Genomic DNA, 22,016 nt, shown 5'->3' with positions numbered 1-22,016 from the left:
GATGAGGATAAACGTTACATAAATGCTCACAACCATTTAATCATCCAATAGTACACAGATTAAGCTGAATATGCTTAATTATACATACAAAAATCAGTACAGAAAAGGACCTCTGATCTCCATATCCGTCGTCACAGCTGTGAATAACCACAGAGGATGAGTTTCAACTCTGTACACCAAAGACTATATAAAACCAGCTGGGAGAATAAAGGCACCACATTTAGGAACAAATTTTATTCATATTTAAAACAGATAATGCTTTATTTTCCTTTGTACGCTAAGAAAATCATTTATGTCTGAATGATGTTCAGGCAACAGTGGTCAAAATGAAACGAATACAAAACAAATATGGCTAATATGCAGCAAATCAACAACCATCAGGACCCTGTTCCGCGGGGTTTTGTGCTGTCCGCTTCCCCGAACCCAAACCCAAACACATGCAATTCAAAGACAATTATTTAAAAACAGCAGTTTATCTTAGTAATCTTAAATACAGAATAAAGTTAGCAGTCATTTATTTATATCACATATTAAGAGTTTTTTTTTTTCCTTTTAAAAAATGGACCATAAAACACAAAGGCCCCTTTTTTTTTATTCTCACAACATTGGCACTTGTAAAGAGTCTGGCTTTACAAAGAAAGAATTGGCACACATTATAGTACATCATTTACATCCGGTATACTAAAAAATGGAAAAGCAAACACAAATACCAATTTATACATACCTATGCAGTTACTCTTTAAAAAAGAAAATAAACATTCAGTTAATTTTTTTATTATTTTTTTTTAAAAAAAAGGAGGGGGGGGGGCTGGGATTAATGTTAATGTCCACCGTCTCAGTTCAGACCTCAGCCTGAATGAGTAAAACCCAGTCAAGTAAGAACATCTCAGGACACCAGGAAGTGAGCTTCAAGCAGCAGCTGTGAACTCTCACAAATCCGTGCGGGCCCGTATTTCAAAGGGCTGTTCAGTGCACTGACTCAGCGGGGGTCAGAGGTCACCACGGGAAAATGCCAGGCAGTCCTATTAATGTGGCCATTTACAATCCCTAATATATAAAGACCTTCGCACACTGTGAGTGAATCATTTTAAATGAACTCAGGAGTCAACCGGTTTTAAGCACTTTAAGTGGTACCTTTTTAAAAATTTTAATAAGCATGTTTACATCTCCAAATATTTAGTAGTACAAATGGAGAACCAGTCTACACTATTTTTATTCATCTACTGGGATTTTAATTTTCATCTTAAACTTTCAGTGCTGTTTCGCTACTTACAGCCTTGCAAGTGGAACTATCCACATGTCTATTTCAATATATAAATTTGGCAAATTAATGCAACAAAACATTTTACAAAACTGTTACCCATCGACAGAGAAAGTCATGTGTCACTTATCCATGTGGTAAACAATCAGGAAACTGGGTTTCTCAGCATTTCTGACATCACCGCACTACTGTAAGATCACACAACTGAAATGGTAATACTTTTAGTGCTTTGAATCCAACTATAAAGACAACAAAAACCTTAAACAATAGTTTTTCTAATTTACAATACCATCCAGAATATACAGATTATTTACTTTGAGCAACTCAACACTGTCTGATCTCAGAACACTTAACCACAAGCAAGAATAAACAACAATTCAAAAATGAATTTGACTATATAAAAGAAAAAAAAACAAAAATACATATTTTCCCCTCACTGGATAAGCCAACAGAATAAAAAGGAGTCCAACGAGCTTGGAGCAACTTCTTACTGCTCGAAATGAGCAGAACACTAATTAAACGGGATGCAGTGTGCTTATCGAGGTATCCGTGGCCACTCACATGTAGAAATACATCGAGTTCCATCAACCTCAGAGTATTGTCTAGCTACAGATCAGAATAACCCATTATTTGCTGCCCAATTAAAGGAAATTGACAGCACAGCTTTAACAGCTCCTATACGCCTAATGAGCCCAGGTTGGAAGTTCTCGACTTGCAGTAAAGCTTCAATATATCGTCAAAGATCAACAGCGCAGGGTACTGCCCACAAAGTGAGGCGTGCCCTATAACGGGGGAATGGAGCAAGACCTGGAGCCCGGGAGACTCCGATAAAATGAAACCGGTCTGTGCTTCGCCATGGACTGAAGGCCTGGGCTCCTGTCCCTCTCGTTGGCCTACAGTGACACCTTCTGTCGACAGCTCACCGAGAGATCAGCAGCTTGAACGTAGTGACGAGAGCTCTTCTCCAAACATGCTGGGCCACTCAAAGTGAAGAGGAACAAGAAGTTGGCCAGTGATGTTCATCGAGCTAGCAGAGGGCAGAGTGCGCACTGATGAATACAGCATAAAGGAATATCTGTCCATTCCAGAGTTGTGGGGGGTGGCGGGGGGATTACAAAAAGCTTACAAACACAGCAGCAAGTTTAATAGCTTTGAAGCGGCGGATGAAAGAAAATGGTCTGTCGTTAATCAAGGCCCACTGAACACTGTGACAAAAGCGTGTGTGTAAAATACTGGTAGTATTTCAGTGACACACAGCAAATCATCATCTAAAAAGATGCTTTTAAAAGCTATGAGAGCCACTGGCTTGCTGCACCACCCACACTGAGCTGCTACAGCCCTATAAAAACTATGAATGTATGAAAACAACAGGTAAACATTTTTACCCCTGGGAAAAAAAAGGAATAATTGCGATTTATAATACACACTAACATGAAAGCTGCAGCAATTTTCGTAGATGCTGAGCACTGGAGGTTGAGGCTAAATGTGAAAACCGCATTTGATTTCCAGTGCGTCTCTCCCCATATAACAGCACAGCAAAGCACTACAAAAATACACGGGAAAGTGGGATTAACGGCACTAATAAAGAGAACTGGGCTGCATTAACAAAATCAGAGATTCTCCCAGGTAATTTGTTTATACAGATCATGAAAACGATACAAAAGGGGCTTAGGGGTCAATGATAAGCCTTATAGAACAGGCCCTTCAGTCCTTGTGAAGATGCTAAGTGTACAGGCATAGGAGGAGAACGCAGGTGAATTTAACATACAGCATCGGCCAAAGCGGCTACCAGTGCTCTCTGAACACAGCCATAGTGTCTTGGCACTGGTGCGAATGGAGCAAACAAAACATAAAAATAATTATGTACATTCAAAAAGTGCCACCAAATTTGTCTTCAGTTCCCGATAAAATCCCAAATCAGACTTTGGCAGTCAGTGACCAGAGAGGAGGGGCCTAAAGCTAGCCCAGCCCACGGTAAACGGTCAACACCCCCTGGCAGTTACCTTTGAGCAATATATAACAAAAGTGAAGCACACAGGCAATATGCTCCAGAAAGTAAAAGGGAGTAGGCCTCTCCAGTCATGCAGAGAGGCAGGAAGCATGATCCAGGACATTTTACACAGCATCTGAGCCCGGCTGCAGTACCATAGCAGTGTCACACCACTTTCAGTGGAAAAGCAAGCGTGTCAATTTTGTTCTGCCCTGCTCACCATAAGCTCATCTTCAGAGCAAGCAGATGAGGGTAACAAAGACGAACCTAACCTATTCCCTACATTCCGGACCTGTAAGCGATGATTAATGTAGTGCAGCCATTAATGTAGTCCAATAAAAGTGCATTAAAATTGCACCCGTTTCTCAGTCACCCAGGGTCTTGTCTTTAAAACCTCTGGCTGTTTAAATTGTATGCAATATAATAGCCCTTTTAATGAAGATGTCTGAAAATTCACCTGAATTACACTGCAAAGACAACTGCATTGAAGGAAACGACTAGCTATGGAATCTTGGAAATACTTTTTCTTCAAAAAGGGAACCAGGAGAAGGTATCATTATGAAATCCTCTTAAATGCTTGCTTAAAGCTTTGCTTCTACATTAAAATTTTAATTGTACTCAGACCGAAAGTGACTTAAATATTTGACTGATACGAATAAACGATAAATATTTTTGCGTATAGAGACTGAGGAAAATCCGATTACTGCACCCATAAGGATTCATACAGCAGTTCAGACAGCGCCCCCTACTTTTACTGAGGAGGTACCAGTTCAAGATAGGAAAGATTCTCAACACCCACAAAGCTGGCCTTATATAAATAAACTAATAATAAAGATTCTGTTCACAACTGAACATCTGTTTGATATGGATAAGCTAAGCACGTTAGTCGGCATTAACAACATTATGCTATGTTCAGCTCAGCGTTTACTCTTCAAACTATTGCTTGCAACTGTTCTGTCATCTAAATACAAATACAGCATGTCATATTTCGATAACTTAAAAATAGTCACAGTATCATGTAATGTCATTCACAAGAGTTAAGTGCAACTTAAGAATAAAGAGGGGCTTTTTGTCCCATGCCATTTTGTTTTGCAGTTCTCTTCGTACTTAGTTGCCTCACTCACACAGGTTGACGTTACATTTCTGTCCCTCACACCAAGACCAAATATTTCGAGCTCCTGTGTTGCCTGGTTTTTCTGTAGAGATTAATGGGCGTGAACAGGCTGCCGTCATCTGTTATTCAGTCAGCACTAGATGGGACCATTTAGAACTATGCAAAATGCTGAAACACGCAAATACCCCGATCCGAAAATAGGGGGGAAAAAAGAATAGGAACATGGGGGTGGGGGGGGGGAAAAGGTGTGAAAAAGACAGAAAAAAATAAATAAAAATGGCAAAAACTGACCATCCTTCAGCGCGTCATTAACCACATGTTTACACACTGGTTCTCTGAATGACTGGGAATTTTATAACAATTTCAGTTGCAATAGCAAGATTTTACATGTTCAAAATATTCGACACATTGTTTCTCTCCTGCTCTCAGATTTACATTCTCCTGTAGATGTGAAAATCATGCATGTAGTTACATTTACCAATGTAAAAATAAGCTCAAGCTTGAATCAGTGAACATGGCGTATCCTTGAGACACCACACTTGGTGTCACTGACTATTACAGCCCTGTTCATACAGGTTTCCCACAATCCTTTGGGTCCAAGAGCCCAAACCCTCCTGCAGAGCACGCCTTCCAGGTGTTCTGTCACTCTCTCCCGATTTATGCCTCAAATCCCAAGTAGCTCACTTATATAGCACACAAACCGCCGCTATGGTGACCCTTTCTATAGGACAACGTTGAACCAACGTGATTAGCGAAAACGAAACAAACTCAACGTAAAAGCTAGTGTAAGGGCGCTGTGCAAGTAAGTCAGAGCTGTAGACATGGAGGGAATGAGGAGCCCCCAGAAATGCCACCAATGGGCGGAGCCAGTGTGTCAAAGGGCAAAAACAGCAGACCGTGGGTCCCTGGGAGGCTGTGATGAAACACAGACAAGAGTCACAAACAGAATCAGGAAGCGGGGAGGTCTGGGTGGCGTGTGGATGAAGCTCAGTGACACTCGCATATGTATATAAGTGTGTGTGTGTGTGTTTCGCCTCAGATGTGCGTTGTCCGCGCTCTGCCTTGACGACGGCCTCTCGCTGGCATTCACACCAGGTTATATTCTTTGAGGTTGAGCTGCAGGATGGTGTCCTTGACAGCGGCGAACACGAAGCGGATGTTCTCCGTGTCGGTGGCGCAGGTGAAGTGGGAGTAGATGATCTTGTCGCTGTCTGGGTTCAGGTCCACAAACATCTTCAGGATGAACTCCCGAGCTGCCTGTGCGTCTCTCTGGGGACCTGGGCGGACATGCACAGCATTACCACCTTCGTCATTAGACGGAAAACAAACCAAATGAAAATTAATCCTTTAATCCTCCACCCACTCCCAATAATTTCTGCCTGTTCTTGGGGGGGGGGGTACATGAAATAAAACAATAGTATCCAAATCAGACGTGTCATGCATGGATCAACACTTGCATTACAGAGTTCTTTCATGGTCCTGCAAGCTGTGACTACTGCTCAATGTTTTGAAGTTTCAATTTTCACACAGCAGCAGGGGGAGGACTGAAATGAAAAATTTAAATTCTCAATTTTTCCATAGTTTTTGTATTTAATTACATTGCTTCTCCAACTTGCTAATCTTCTCTAATGGAAATTTCAGTGCCTGAAAAAGGCTGCTAAAGGATCGCTTGCGTTTAGGCCTAACTGGCAAAAATGTGTGAGTCTGGGTCTGGGTGCACAGATATTCATGGCGAAACTATAAGCAGAAGTTTGCAAATTCTGAAGGTGTTCATTTCCTTGATTTTATAAAACCCATTGGATATAGAAACTCTAGCATTGATTTCACTCACACACACAAAAGAATTTTCTTACACCAATACACAATAGAATATTCCTAGTCTGAATAAGCTTTTACGAGTCAGCATTCTCATATTCCACCTTCTAAGGGCTGTTTCACCTCAGTGCTGTAACAAGCAAGTGGTAATGAGTGTTCAACACCACAAAGAAGTGTTTGCAGGGTTGTATCAAAGAATTGATTTGACCTCACACCCTCCACCATCTTCTGTTATGCCTATGGATAGGAAGTGATTAACACATTGAAACAAGCTTCCTTGTAGCAGGTTCCTTGGACTGTTTTGAGCCAATCAAGTCACTCCTAGACCTCTGACAAAGTACCCACTTCCCTGACTGGTGGCATCATTATCCTGAGAGGTTTCACTTGGTAACCAGTTACCTATGGCTTCCACTCAACTGTTAATACAGCCAAAACAAAACAAACAAAATGAAAACAAAGCCCTGAGAGATTAACAGTCATAAAGCACTGTGGAAGTGTCTTCTGATCTGAAGTTCTACTAGCTCAGCACTGCAGATCACGGCAGCCCTGGTTCCTGTCCCTTCTTTGTAGCTATTCAACTCAGTATCTGCTTTGGTCTGTCCTCCTCCTCACAGCCTCTCCACTTCTACATGACAGTGGCATCGTACACTTCTAGAGCCACTCAGAACTCATCATCCAGACCTGGATCTGTCAGGTAACTCTCTGGGTGCCGTCCTCTTACGACTGTTAAAAAAAAAACATTACTTGGTTTCCATTAGAGGGCAGCCTGTTCCCCTAGAGTAGGAATTCCAAACCTTTTGATGACCAGCAATGTTGTGCAAAAAATTCAGAGGATCACACACGATCAAAAGGAAATATCATCAACATTGTCAACAGCATGCATATTTGCATCATTCATTGTGATGTGTCACAGTTAGCAATCATTTAAGTTTCCACAATAGAAACAGTAACGAAAAGCCAATTCAATATGATCGCTGGGCCTGTTTCCGCAATATAGGCTGGTCATAGCGAGGGGTAATGGGAGACAGGGAGAAACAATGTGTCTCTCTTACATCAAACCTGTTCCTGAACCGTCAGAGCTGAAAATCCAGCCTCACACCAAAAGGTGCATGTACAAGGCCGCAAATGCCTTCGTGGCTAATGCACACATCCCCTTTCACTTCGATCCAAAATGATGAAGCAGAACGTTTGAGCTCCAGTTTCTTCACATGCAAATCCGAACGTGTAAACGTCAGGGGTAAAAAAAAAAAAAGAAAAGAAAAAAAGGTGTGATTTGAAAATAAATAGTACTCACAAAGTCTTGGGATGCTTGATAATTCAGTAACAGTGTGGCAAATTTATTGGTTTCATAATCAAAGTCCACTGACGAGCGCAACGCGTAACATATCGGCATACATCATACACAAACATTTTATCATCATTTTTGACTGACCATTCAGTTCCGTTCTTGCCATTTTGCTATAAACTGTAGTCATTAGCTCCCAAATGGATACTAAATACGAATGTTTGATGTTTAATGAACAACTCTTTTAGAACGCTGTATTACTCTCTAATGATGTTTAATGTATTGCCTTGGGACGACACTGTTGTGAAAGGCGCTATATAAAAATTAATTGGATTGAAACTATAATTTGGGTTTCCAATTTATTAGTACTTGAAATTAATGTTTTACTTAAAACTTAAAAACATTTACTGAATCAAGTAAACATCCCAAGACTTTGCAATCACTATAGTATCTCTTTTAATTATAACCCCCGCAAACCCCCAGCATTCCACGGCATCAGTCATACAAGACAGAGAAGCTCTTCTAATCAACCTTGCACCATGTTCACTAATGGTCTGAGCCTCATGCCGCTTCGTTTTTCTGGTATTTGCTTGTTTTATCTTCGCCATTCTGTGAGCTGATTCATTTCTCTGCCACATGGTGTCTCCAGACATCCACAAAGCAAAAAATAGAACCGGCACAATCCTTAAGGTCTCAAACACCATTCCGCTTAATCACTTATAATCTCAGCCATCAGGGTTTGGCACTCAGAGAATTTGTGCATAATATCCTCAGCCTGTCAGGCTTCAAATAAAACCCACTGTCAAACTCCCCACTTTGTTGGGCCAGCACAAGTTCTTCACGACACAATTAGCACAGATTGAGTAACACCGTGCACAGCATTTAAAGGACTTTGGGTGTGAGCCTTAAAATGTCAAAGCGGTATTTCATAATTATTCACCCATTCATTTGTGAGACAATACCAGATTTCTCCAGTCAATAGGTATGGAAAGGAATGGTGTATGTGGAATACATTTTGAATATCATCTAGTACAATTCAATGTGATTTGCAATAGGCATACAGAACTGGATGATCTTATTGTGGACTATTTGGAGAAAAAGGATTAGTGACACTGACATGCAAACACGGCGGAGATGGGCAGGGATTTACACCAGAGTAGAGGGGATTCCAGGGAATCAGATGATGCAGATAATGGATAAACAAGAACTCACCATCAAACTCTGGAAAGTAGTCCACCAAGTGAGAGTACATAATCTTCTCCTCCAGCAGGTCCTTCTTGTTCAGGAACAAGATGACTGAGGAGTTTTGAAACCAAGGATATGTGATTATTGTCCTAAATAGTGCTTTACTTTCTTCCATCCGATTCTAAAAAGAAAAGAAACAGGAAGAGTCATGAATCAAGCGGGAAAGATGATTCTGTAACAACGTCAATTTGTTCCGATCCCAAACGAGAGAGTCCAGTAGTGGCACCATGCTAGATCTACAACATGTCACACAATCATTTCACTCAACAAAAAATACAAACAAAATCAGAGCCCAATACACCCGTTTCAAAGTAATTATCAAACAGGCACTGAAGTGAACAGCTAAGCAAATCAGGGGGGAGCTGGAACACGGTCAGCGAACAGCATCATTAAGGGACAGGTTTGCCCGCACGTTCTCTCCAAGATGTCGGACGGGTAGGAGCCACACACCTCGTTGTCGGACTCCACGAGGACCTGGTCGTACTCGCTCAGGGCCACCAGGAACATGATGGAGGTCACGTTCTCAAAGCAGTGGATCCACTTGCGGCGCTCAGATCGCTGCCCACCCACATCGACCATCCTGAGATGGGGGGGGAATCAGGAGGCAAGTTAACACAGCAGCAAATAGGTAATGCATGTTTCCTGGCAACTGTTTGGGGGGGGGGGGGGGAACCCACCAATGCAAGATTAGTGGGCAAATTTTCTGAAAACATTTTTATAGTTAAACATTGCAAATTAACCAACTACAAAGAAAGATAACTGATGGATTACAGAACACAATGTGGGCGTGTCTAATTTGTTAAGCAGCACACAGTTACTATTACTTTTGTTGTAATTATTATAGCAACACTACCAATAATAACATTTATTTATTTTGTATTGAGGCACTGAATTTTTTAAAAGAATTTGACCTTAAGTATGTTGTTGCTTTTATTAGGCACAATATTCGGTGTACAAGGGTATAAAACAATTTTTTAGGCTTTTCAAACTGCCTGGTGTTCCAGTCATTAGTTCTCTGTAATAATACTAACTTTATTCACTTGAGCAAATACTGAAACCAGAGTCTGACTAAACACACAGACTGGGTGTAGATGGTAATGGCTGAGAACAACAGGCCAAATGTCAGAAAGGGCCGAACTGTATTTACATCCCTCTGGATCCCTGCCAGGCGACCTTGACATGAAGCTGCACCTTGGGCACCACTGTGTACATCAACCCGCTTACGATTCTCCCGAAATGATGATGTGAAAATCCACTGTGAGCGTGATTGTGCTGGTCTACATGACTATGCTGGTCACATTCCATGCTATTAGCATGCTGCATATTTTGAGTGTCTGCAGGAACAAATTAAACCTTAAAATCAACGTCAGATTTGTGTTGTGCGCAAATTCTCAGGTTCACTGCTATACTTAATTCAGCAGTTATTCATTTAGCGAAAGACTGTCAGGGTTGGGTTAATTTAGCAAGACAGGCGATACTGTTCAGGTTTTGCTAAACAGAAGTAACGCAAAACACTTCGTGTTAATGACTACGATTCAACTACGGTCACACCTTCAGGACCAAACAAGACAAACCCATATGCAAGAGTGTCAACATTGTCTCCCTTAGGGGGATCGACTGACGTTAAACTTGGCAGACAATGGCACAGCAGTCTTTGTTGACACCAAACCATGGTGGACTACAGGTCATGCAAGCAAGATCACTGAACGTCAATGTTTGCACTTCGACCCTATGAAAACAGACAGGAATCCGCATTCACAGCAATGTCTCCTTCCTCCACTAGGGGCATGTTCTCCTCTCTTTTTGGCGAGATTCCTTTTAGACATTTTAAGGACGGTCAATATGCCTGTATGTGATTTTCAGAAGCGTTCAGTGATCTGGGGGATTTGTACGTGAAATAAAGCCCCAGGATGGTCAGAAGCAGAGGACATCCAAGATTATGCTCAAATAAATAACTGACTAAAAAGGGCTGGTCGCTCTTCATGTGTAAATGGTCGTGGGGTCATTAATTATCAGCGTAAGAAGCACCTCAGGCTTAACCTATTAAAAGTGCAGCGCCGGTACCAGCCGGAACCATCTGAGTGGACTATGTCTGGCTTTGTCTGAAGCTGTCACACCAGGGCCTCGGGACTCCATGCTCTGGAACATTACAGATCTCATACACCAAGGCAATAGGAAAGCTTCTCTAAAGACGGATGGACTGGAATTGTAACAGAGTTCTGTCCCTTGAGTTCCACTGATATGGGTCATGTGACTTAATTCTGTTCCTACTCACCTATTCAGGTATGACAATATCGCACTGGTTAACTATTCAAATACGGCCTACGGTGCCGCAAAAGGCAACACAGTCATTGATATCACAGATCCCAGCCAGCCTTTCGTACAATGAAACGGGACCGTAAAATTTATAAATATAAATCAAATATTCTACAGCCTAGTGAGAAACCAGGGTGTAATACTTCATGGTCAACTTCTGCTCACAGATTTTCTATGATAAGGGCCTAACCTTCAAAACCCGGTGGCCTACTTCCGCAGATAAGTGTTCCTCGTCTTACACCAGGAATAAAGCAAATCTAGGCAAGACAAACATCCTGCTAACAGGATCTAAAGAGGCAGAATTAAGGCACTTAGGAGGCACACAGCGCTTTGACTCGGGCCCCCGCTGGGGCCAGCCGGCTTCACCCGACAGGGAAGGCTTTGCTCACTCGTGTAAACTGAAAGCATGGTCACGGCTTCCACCAATAGCAACGATGCACCGGAAGCCACATCTAGACAACAAGCCAGGTGGAGCCCAGCCGGACCCACAGGTAATCGGGGCGGCTGTGGCGGCATGCAAACTGTGGGACGCGCAAGAGGGGCCCCCCTTTCGTGATTCTGCGATTCCAGCCTGCAATGGCAGTCGAGCTCGGTAATAGATGGGCCCCACAGGAGCAACCCGCCCAAAATAAAGCTCCTTCAACACGGGGTCGACCTCATTTCCTGTTGCAGTATAGAGTGACCTACTTTTGACGATGTAGGACGGGCCGGAATGGCTGCATACTTAATTCGAAAATTCAGTAAGGATGGTGGCAATTAAAAGCTCGAGGGACAGCCGGGCTCACTTGCGGTCCCCTTGGGCCGAGGACAGTGCAGATAGGGACGGGCACATCACTGATTAGCACCTTCGGCTGATGTGTCACCCCCACGCTGGACAGCGGAGGGAACGGGAACCCTGAGAAATGCTCTAACCGCGCTTCACCGCGAGTGTCCTCGGAATGAGGGCACCGACACGACTATCAAGGAGCCTAGAAATGAAGGCTTGCTGCTGTCTCCTTGATTGAAGGTCCCTCCCCAGACCACACACACATGCAGGAAAAAGACCTCCAGCTTCAGGCGACCCAAGGTCACATACTGGGAGAGGGTTTTTTTGTTTTAGGATCACATGGGGAGACCCACAAAACAAGACACTGAAACCAGTAAAAGCACAAGCCTTTGGAATCACTAACTCATAAGTGATCAAAAAATTATAACATTTAAACAACATTATCAAAATAGTGCCCCCCCCCCCCCAAAATTTCAAACATTCATTTGAACAACCAATACCAGATAGTTAACACAACATATGTGAACATTTGAAAATAGATTAGCAGCAGATCCAGTCAGACCTGCATTCTCTACCTGAATATGATGCTTTGCAAGTCGAATGGATATTCGATGATCCCCGTAGTCGGGATGCGAACCCTGAGCACGTCTTGCTGGGTCGGGAGATACGAGGGGTCGGCAATACGATCCAGGTCAGTGAGATAGCTGCAGACAGGGAGAAATACGGCGACAGCAGCCATGAAGGAGACAGCAGGGAGCAGACCAGCACACACTGAGGCTGAAGGCCTTTCCCACCCACGAAGACACGGATAATACGCATGATATCCCACTTGTATAAGAAGCGAAAGAAGCAGGATACCTTTTAAACATTGCCATAGCAACAGAATACGACAGTACACGTACAGATTAATCAGTAAATCAACTGGACCGTAGACATTTTTAATTTTTATTTTTTTAAATGGTTCATGTAACGCTTACCATTGAAACATAAAATAAGAGGTACGATTAAAAAAGGTTTTACTCTAACTACAAGGTATGGTTACAAAACATCTAAGCATTTTAACTTTTGAGAGCGGTTACTGTACAAAGTTTAAAAATTCATAATTAATGACCCATACCTATGGCAAAAATTATTATTTTGGAGAGACCATTATTACACAGATATTCAAACTGGAATAAGCAGACAATGAACATTCAATTGAATGCGAACTTTGTTCTGTAATAGATTAACAGTACTTTGTCATTTTAATTCAAACAATGACATTAAGTATTTTCATGGTCTTGCGGTAATGGTTATACTGGACACCATCAGAGGAGACACACACAACTTTATGACAGTGTGGATGCAGCTTTCTGTAGAGTGCAGAACGCCCATCTCTGCATAAGACCAGGGCTGGTGTGACGGCAGTATCACTCTACAGCAACACCCCAGGAGTACATTCTACAGTAATACCCCAGGAGTACATTCTACAGCAACACCCCAGGAGTACATTCTACAGTAATACCCCAGGAGTACATTCTACAGCAACACCCCAGGAGTACATTCTACAGCAACACCCCAGGAGTACATTCTACAGCAACACCCCAGGAGTACATTCTACAGCAACACCCCAGGAGTACATTCTACAGCAACACCCCAGTACAAGATTCTACAGTAATACCCCAGTACAAGATTCTACAGTAATACCCCAGTACAAGATTCTACAGTAACACCCCAGTACTACATTCTACAGCAACACCCCAGGAGTACATTCTACAGCAACACCCCAGGAGTACATTCTACAGTAATACCCCAGGAGTACATTCTACAGCAACACCCCAGGAGTACATTCTACAGCAACACCCCAGGAGTACATTCTACAGTAATACCCCAGTACAACATTCTACAGTAATTCCCCAGTACAACATTCTACAGTAACACCCCAGGAGTACATTCTACAGCAACACCCCAGGAGTACATTCTATAGTAATACCCCAGTACAACATTCTACAGTAATACCCCAGGAGTAAATTCTACTGGGCAAAGAGATGCTCCAACTTGTTACTCCGAAACACAGCCACTAGAAGCTACGTGCTCTTTTGCACTGTGGAACATAGGATGGAAGTGTGAGTGTGTATGTGTGAGTGAGAGAGTGAACACTGACCTCTGTACACAGACACTGCTGTACATGCATCAGTAACTGTACAGTGACGTGTTGTACAATAAGCAACAATAAAGAAATCTCAAGACAGCGAGTGTAACACGCACTTCGATTGGACCTAGCTGAACAGGCAGCCGATAATATTCTGCAAACCAATCATGGTAAACTACAGTTTCTATATAGTACAGTGCAACAAAAACTCTCCTAAATAAACCATGATGTGACAAAACACACATCTAACAATAGGGTGGGCATCTGGTTACCAATTCAACAAGCTAATTAAGACCATTCTGAGCTGCAGACATAAATTATTCCGTTTAGTCATACAAACTACATGAATTTTATATGAATTCCTGTCACTACAAAGAACATGCCTACATAACAGGTACTTCACGTAGGTACGACTGACTGAACACCCTTCACTTAAGAGGTTTGTTTCAACACTGCTGTCCTTTATACACTTACTACAACTGGGCAGACAGATAAGCAAAAAAATGGTTTATAGAAATAATTTACTTTGAATCATTGCTTAATTCAAAGGGCCAGATTAAAAGAACGAACATAAAATCTGAAAAACATAAAGTTAACCAAATACCACAAAGGAACCATGCAGAGGTGAGAAATTCACGTCCAAAGAGTAAAAGTCCAGACTAAGATTTAATTTCAAGCAACCAGTTGAGTATATAGTCAGACACAAAGTACTCAACTGGTTGGTTAAAACAAAATCTTGGTCTGGATTTTTACTTTCTGGACCTGAACTACCCACTTCTGGAACCGTGGTAGGACTTAACACCTTGGTATGGGCCATCAAGATGTAACAATACAGCACTGCAGGTTATACACAGATTAACACAGGCTCATAAATACTAGAACCTATTTACCCAGTAAAATATGTGCAGGGAAATGGCTACATTTTAGCACAACAAAATATATGTAACGGAAATACATCTAAATAAACAGCCAAACATTTCACACAAAAAAATAGGGGGTAAAAATTCTAAGACAAGATGTCTGATCTGATCTGAGCTGAGCTGCATGGGATTCAGCTTCACAATTTCCGCACAGAACTGAGCTTATGGCGCTTTTCCACTGCCACAAAGAACAGAGCCATACTTGAGCCGGACCGTGAACCGGCGGTTTTCCATTGTAAATATACAAGCCGTACTTGGAGCTGTATTGGAGCTTTAACCACGCTAACCTGGTCCTGCTTACTGGCAGAGCCAAAAGCGTGACCAAACAAAGCGGCTTGTGTCACCACCCTCTGACTGGTTGAAATACACGGAGATACCAGTGTCCTGCACATGGATGATTTGAAGGAAAGAAGGGTATATATATTCTATATATTATTAATTATTAGTAATATCGCACGTCGCAATGTACCAGTGCATTCCCGATAACTCTAAACTTGAAAATGCACAACCTCCTTCTTAAAAAAATACTATACAGCAGTTGAATGGAACAGACTCATAATGCAGATTTAAGCTAGCAAATGTTTATTCTGCTAGTGTTTGATGGTCACCTAATACTTCTTACAGATGTGCTAGAAAATTAGGAAATTAGCACATAGTAAATCACAATGTACACCATGTGAACAGTAAAGCGTCTTCGGTTTTATGTCACTGTCGCTCTCCAAACCTGGCATACCATTACAAAGCCGACCCTTCTGCAGTGGAAAACCGAAGTGAGGTGGAACCGCACTGGAACTAGCCTCTGTTTGCAGTATGGGTCGAGTAGGGCTTGGTTCCTGTATGCCAGTGGAAGAACGCCACTAGTCAGGATAAGAGTGATTCTGACATAGCAGAATACTGTTGGGATGTCATGAAAATAGGGGGATCACACAGAGTGACAGAGGTCACACAGTGTTTTCTGGGAGAGAGGAGAGGGCAAAATCTGTCCTGCTTTTTACAAGACACAGTAAACCCAGGAGGGCCAAGCTAAAATTGTGCAGTGAGCAGCACGACCCGGATCACAATTCCATTACAAGCAACATATGCATGCATACAAAGGACATGCAAAATTTGCAATTAAAGACCTTCATGTCATGTACTTTTTTGGTTGACTTCAAACAAGAAAGCATTTTTCGATGCTCACTGGTCCATTTTATCACTGTTCAATCACACAGCCTGGCTATTCATCATTTATCATGTCAGTGGCCTGAGTCTGGGAGGACTCTCCCCTTGTAGGGCTGGGCGATGTGGCGAAATATTTTTAATTGCAATATGAAAAAAAATTCAGCCGATGTTGGTAATTCTCATAATATAGTTCAAGCGATTCTCTCTATACTTCAAGGCTCCTTCTTTGCTTTAAATCCCCTAGGAACTGCAGATTCAGACCATGAAAAAAGGCAACAAATTGCATGAACTGAATCTAATTTTAGTAAATAAATCATACAACTTTGTCATAGGGTGTAACACCAATAGTACAGTTTGTTGCTAGCTTCTCGGACTGCCTTGCTGCTCGCTCCCGGGAACAGGTTTGACACAGACAGTAGAATTGTCACCTGTCCCGTACTGAAAAATAAAACAATGCATCTAATTAACTATTCCTAGCCAGTACAGGATGCAGATTTTCCTATGCCAATTTATGCTTCAGATTGAAAGTGGAAACTGCTGCTGTTTGAGACTGTAAGCACTTGCATTCTGTGTGCTCTATGGGATGGCAAGAATGGAGAAATAAGTCTGCCAAGGTGCCCACTGTAGATGGCACAAGTTTCTGGCAGATTTACAGTACACAGTACCAGTCTGACGCGAATTTCAAACTGCAAACAAGTACAGCTGCGCCATCAGTATCTGGAACTTGCTTATTCACGGTAAAGAGCACCAGCCAAAGCAGCAAAGAAAATACATTAGAAACATCAACAGGTGATTATAACGTCTAATGGGCAACGGCACGGTCCGATAAAATGTGTGAGTCCTGAAAATACTTCCATTTACTTATTTTATTCATTTACCTTACACTTTTATCCGAAGTGAATTACAGCAGAGGGAAGGGGTACAATTTGTGTGCACTCCCTGGGATTTCTACTTCTGTTTCTAAAAGATTTCTCCTTTCACGCCCCAAATGCACACACATTTGGCCATCCTTGTGCTCTTTTAAGGTCGTATTGTATAAATGTGGGTAGCAGTGGATCTCCTCACGTAACTTTTAGTTGCAAAGCCTCCATGGTCTCTGCTGATCCATGCGGACACGGAAACATGGAGGCATGTGTTTGTGTCATGGTCGACCGCGCACTCGACCGCTGCAGACCCTTTCGGTCACGCAAAGTATAAACAAGCCATAAATGTTAAATACATGCGATGCACAAAAAAAAATCCTGATTACTTAAATAATAATAATTAGAATGCATAACATTTACCCATTAACTTTTGAAATTTTGAAAGTACACAGTCAATGCTGGACTTAAAGTACATCAACGTTCTGCTGCTGTGCTACAATTGAAAGTTGAGTCTTCTGTTCCAAGCCTTAATTTAGTAAAATGTACAGCATTAGAGCCGCAGTATTACAGCTAACCAGAGACGCACCACACAAGTACAGGACTTGTGTCACAGTCCACAGTCTCCATGGGAAGAGGCTAAACGTGTCACTGGCAGCTTCCTGAAGTGGTACCCAGTCTGCAGATACCTCTACCTCCGCCTCCCACCCACTCTCCCCATTCCCATCTCACTGCGGCTCCCAGTCTGAACTTACTATTTGGTGGAATCGGAAAGCTGGTATTCCCGCCGCCGGTCATAGGCCTCCTGGATGCCCGGGTCTGCCCAGAGCGTCCTTATTGCGCTGACATACTGCATCTCAAAGGACGACACCTTCTCCACATCCACATCTTTCACAAGCAAAGCATTTGACTGAAAAACAAAAAAGGATGAAGGGATTCTTCAACTTCTGCTCCACGTTGAGTTTGTAAAAGAAAATGAATCTGAACTTTTAGACACAAGTATCGTGATTATCACACTAAACACTTTTCTATACATAGATCATAAACATTACGCGTAAATCATTCCAAAGAGAAAATCAATATGATGCTTCAAAACGCCGGCCATCTTGCCAGGCAACATTTGATGGCAGAGAGATGTGAAATGCAAGACGCTGTCTGTTCCAACAGCAATCAAGGGACCATATATAGATGGCTTAAATCCAGAATGTGCTGTCTTCCATTTTAACACATTAGCAACCATAACCTACAGCTAACACCTACAGGTGTTGGTCTGGATGAGTCGAGCCAGCACTCGGGCTCGGATCGGCTACCTTGCGCTAAAAAGTACAGCTGTGGCTCTGGGCGACGGGTGAACGGTGCCCACAGACACACTCCCACGCTCACCTTGTTCTGCTCATACTTGTACTGCATCTTGAGGTTCTCCAAGGCACGGATCATGGACTGCATGGAGGTGAAGATGTTCTGGTACACCAGCTTGATGAAGCCCCGTTTGTCCTCCTCAGTGTAGCCGGCCCCATGGATGATGCGCATCTGCTTGATGAAGGTACTCTTGCCACTCTCTCCGGTGCCTGAGTGGAGATGAAGCACAGCTTGGGACCGCAGCAGACAAACATCAGGCCAGGCTACACAGCAACGGCTCTCAGACTCCTCACACCTTCAGTGCTATATGGAAATATCAGGTTTGGACAAAGCCAGCACATACTGGCGTAATAACATCCCAAAGTACAGGGGCTCAAAAGTGGAGCTTTTACAGAGCATCTGAGATGTAACTGGCAGGTACTGAAGTGAAAACACCTGAGTGTAACATTTATATAGCACTTTTCAAGACACCCAAAGCGGTTTAGAGCACTGATGGGCAGCCACTTCAAACACCAGTGTGAACCACCCACCTGGACGATGCAACAGCAGCCATTCTGCACCAGTACACTCACCATGCAGTAGCTAAGGTGGTGAAGGGGCAGGAGAGAATTTAGCAGTTAAAAATAGGGGATGATTAGGAGGCCAGGTTTGAAAGGGCCACAGTGGACAGTTTTAGCCACAGGTCATCGGGGTACCATCCCTACTCTTTTGAAAGATGCACAGAGATCTTTTATGACCTCAGAGAGTCAGGACCTGAGTTTCACGTCTCATCCGAAGGACAGCGCCATATTTACCACACTGGGACACTGGGATCCACACAGACAACAGAATGTGCTCCTCCTGTTGGCCACAACACCACCTCTTCCAGCAGCAACCCAGCTTTCCTAGTTGGTCTCCTATCAAAGTCCTGGTCAGGCCCGAACCTGCAGGTGCTATGGCTGCTGTCAGGGACTAGCAGGTTCTCACGTATTACTAGACCTCCCCACCAGAGCGTGAGCGAGGAGCGGAGCGTGAGCGAGGAGCGGAGCGTGAGCGAGGAGCGGAGCGTGAGCGAGGAGCGGAGCGGGCGGAATTTGGTCAGAGCGCAGAGCGGTTTTTTAATTAAGGCTGGAGCGGTCGCTCTGTCTCACTCCAATTTCGCTCCGATACCGTTCACACTACGATTCTGAGGCGTGTCCAAATCTACCCAAAATTCATCTGTACAATTATCAAGACTGTTACACAAATTGGCTGAGATGGAATTCGCAAAGTATTTCACAAAGAAAACTGATAAATCATACAAGTGCACTATTCTTATCAAACGTATAGATGACAATAAAGCAGGGCAAGAACAATGTGGTGAAACTTTCAGTGAGTAAAGATTCACTTTGGAATCACTTTTCAAACATGAGTGTGTGCTACACAAACAGGTGGAAGCCAGAGCAAAACGTGAGCAAGTTTAATATGGTTGTAGTCTATAAAGTAAATTTAAGTATAAAAGCCTATAAAGTAAATATCGGTAATCAAATAAATTCGTTTTGTCATTCAAAGTAGGTCTAATAGGATTTTTTAAATTTCACGTAACGCTGTCAGTGAAATTTTATTTTATAGAGAGACGCAGCTGCATCAACAGAAAAAAACTAAGGAATTTAAAACGTGAATGCTTAGCCTGTATATTCTTTAGGCTATTAAGCCCACTGATTCCTTTATTTTTAAGCCTATTTTTGTGTGGAATGCCATTGCCAAACCTGTCCGTTGTTGCCTATATGTTGCTTAAAAATAAATATTTTCTGAGTGGCAATGTTGCCGTTGCTCATATTTCTTTATGATATAAGGCTTCGGTTTTAGGTGACATTTGTTAGGCATGCAGATTATTTGTTCCTCTTTTAAATTAGAGCGAGCGTGAAGCGATATGACTGGAGCGGGAGGAAATTTTAGTGGAGCGAGGATCGGTGTTGAGTGGAGCGGCTTAGTGCGAATTAGAGCGGAGGAGCGGGAGGAGCCAACAGCCTCGTGAGCGAGGAGCGGAAATTCTCACCACTCCGCTCACATGCTCTGCTCCCCACTGCAAAAGGCATCGCTGCATTTTAACAATTCATCGTTAAGGTTCCACAGCCATACCTAAAAAGTGAAGATGGGGAAAAATGGCTGAATAAATTATATAAAATAATAGCAGATACTTCAGTTTAGATCAAGTGGGGTTGTTCCACGTAAAAGAGCAGCCAAGGACTAATAAAATACTAAGAGGATTAACCCTATGGGAGTATTCCATCTCCGAGAAACACAAACGCCGGCTGTAAGTTACAGGCTAAGCACATACCCCTTTAACCAGCAGGCTTTCTGTTTGCATGGATGATGAATGGGGAGGAGACAGTGCTGGGGCAGGAGCAATGCACACTGCCGGACCCATAGGTGTGGAAACAGTGAGAGGATGGGTGCTTATCGCTGAAGGTCTACAGTCACTACTTTCGCTTTGGTGGGAGGGAGACCACACGAGCAACTGCTTGGGTGATCAGAAATTAGGCCTAAGTCACGAAACACTCCGGAGACTCCGCTGCTCCATGTCGATGATCAATGTAAGGGGGGCAGACGAAAGCACGGCAGTGCAGGGGGTTCGGAATTCAGGGCGAATGGGACCCATCATTGTCAAACTGAGGTCACTGAGGCAATCCTACCAGTGAGTTTATAAAGAGAACAGCAGCAGCAAACTAAACCCAATATGACCCAATATGAGCTGCTAATTAGCTACAGCTTCACAACATTAATACAGCTTAGATAACCGCCAGTCTTCATGGAGTCTATATCATAAGCTCAAACAAGCCATAACCAGGGCCCACCCACAAACTCTCATGTGTCCAAACTATTTCCCCCAGCTTGCATCTAACAGACTCCCAGAACAGGACTCCTCAGACCATAAAATTTTGTTTCCTTCATTAACATCTGTCAAGGCCAATGGATCAAATATTTATAGGAAACTGATGCCTAAATTATTGACATTATACATGATCCAAACTCGCGTATAAGACATACAAATTGTTGCTCAGCGGTTGTGGTCAATTAAGCAGGCGCTCAATTATGCATGCAGGTGCTTAAAACATTTATTGTGTCTTGTCCTCCTCTGTGAATTTGTAAGAGCTGCCAGATGCATTGCGACGTTTATCTTGCTATAGAAAAAAGAAAAACACAAAGGGCCGGCTTCTCTGTCACCATTCAGATGCCTCTCGCACCATTCAGAAGACTGTGGCTAAGCCTGGGAGCTTTCTTTAATGACAAGGATGACATCACCGCCTACTTCACATTTCTGCCGCTCTCAGAAGTAGGTCAACACAAGGCTTCCCCCCCTTTCAATCAAGTCACGATAAAGGGGCACCATTAGCAGGCAGCGGGAGAACACCTCTCGGGAATTTCTATCAAATGAAACCAGCTCAATACTCGCTTCAAGCAGCGCATTGACCAGCACACGCAGGGACTACAGCCGACAGGAACTCGCCAAGGCAGTCATGTCAGAAGAGGCTGAATGCAGCCCTGTAAAATGTCAACTCATCACCGGGTAATTAGCAGCAGATTTGACAGCCTTTGCACGTCCTGAAATGCAAAAGGTTTGTCTCTTAAAAGATGGAATTCATTTTCCTGCTTCAGACATCCATGGAATATTTATTTAGCAGGCGCTTCAGTCTGAAGCGACACACAACTGAGAGAGCAGAGTCAGACACTCACGGCAACAACTGGGGTTAAGGGCCTTGCTCAAGGGCCCAACGGTGACGTCACCCTGCCGACCGCAGGAATTACATCAACAACCTTCTGATCACAGGCC

At 43.0% G+C, this 22,016-nt stretch overlaps 1 protein-coding gene across 2 annotated transcripts in view; it reads right to left on the bottom strand.

The window, feature by feature from the left end:
• Window positions 1–219: 219 nt before the first annotated feature.
• Window positions 220–22,016, bottom strand: part of LOC111860249 (guanine nucleotide-binding protein subunit alpha-11) — a 42,522-nt gene continuing 20,725 nt past the window's right edge. For both annotated transcript variants that reach the window (XM_023843745.2, XM_023843744.2), the window contains exons 2-7: window positions 18,248–18,432; window positions 17,620–17,774; window positions 12,368–12,496; window positions 9,161–9,290; window positions 8,678–8,831; window positions 220–5,642 (exon numbers count right to left, since the gene is read on the bottom strand). In XM_023843745.2, coding sequence (XP_023699513.1) covers window positions 5,452–5,642; window positions 8,678–8,831; window positions 9,161–9,290; window positions 12,368–12,496; window positions 17,620–17,774; window positions 18,248–18,394 — 906 coding nt within the window. In that variant the 5' untranslated portion in view covers window positions 18,395–18,432 and the 3' untranslated portion in view covers window positions 220–5,451. The remainder of the gene's footprint in view (window positions 5,643–8,677; window positions 8,832–9,160; window positions 9,291–12,367; window positions 12,497–17,619; window positions 17,775–18,247; window positions 18,433–22,016) is intronic.

This window comes from Paramormyrops kingsleyae, chromosome 15 (genome assembly GCF_048594095.1).
Source record: "Paramormyrops kingsleyae isolate MSU_618 chromosome 15, PKINGS_0.4, whole genome shotgun sequence".
NCBI lineage: Eukaryota > Metazoa > Chordata > Actinopteri > Osteoglossiformes > Mormyridae > Paramormyrops > Paramormyrops kingsleyae.
The sequence above is the reverse complement of the archived record's forward strand: the minus strand, read 5'-3'. Positions and strand labels throughout refer to the sequence as shown.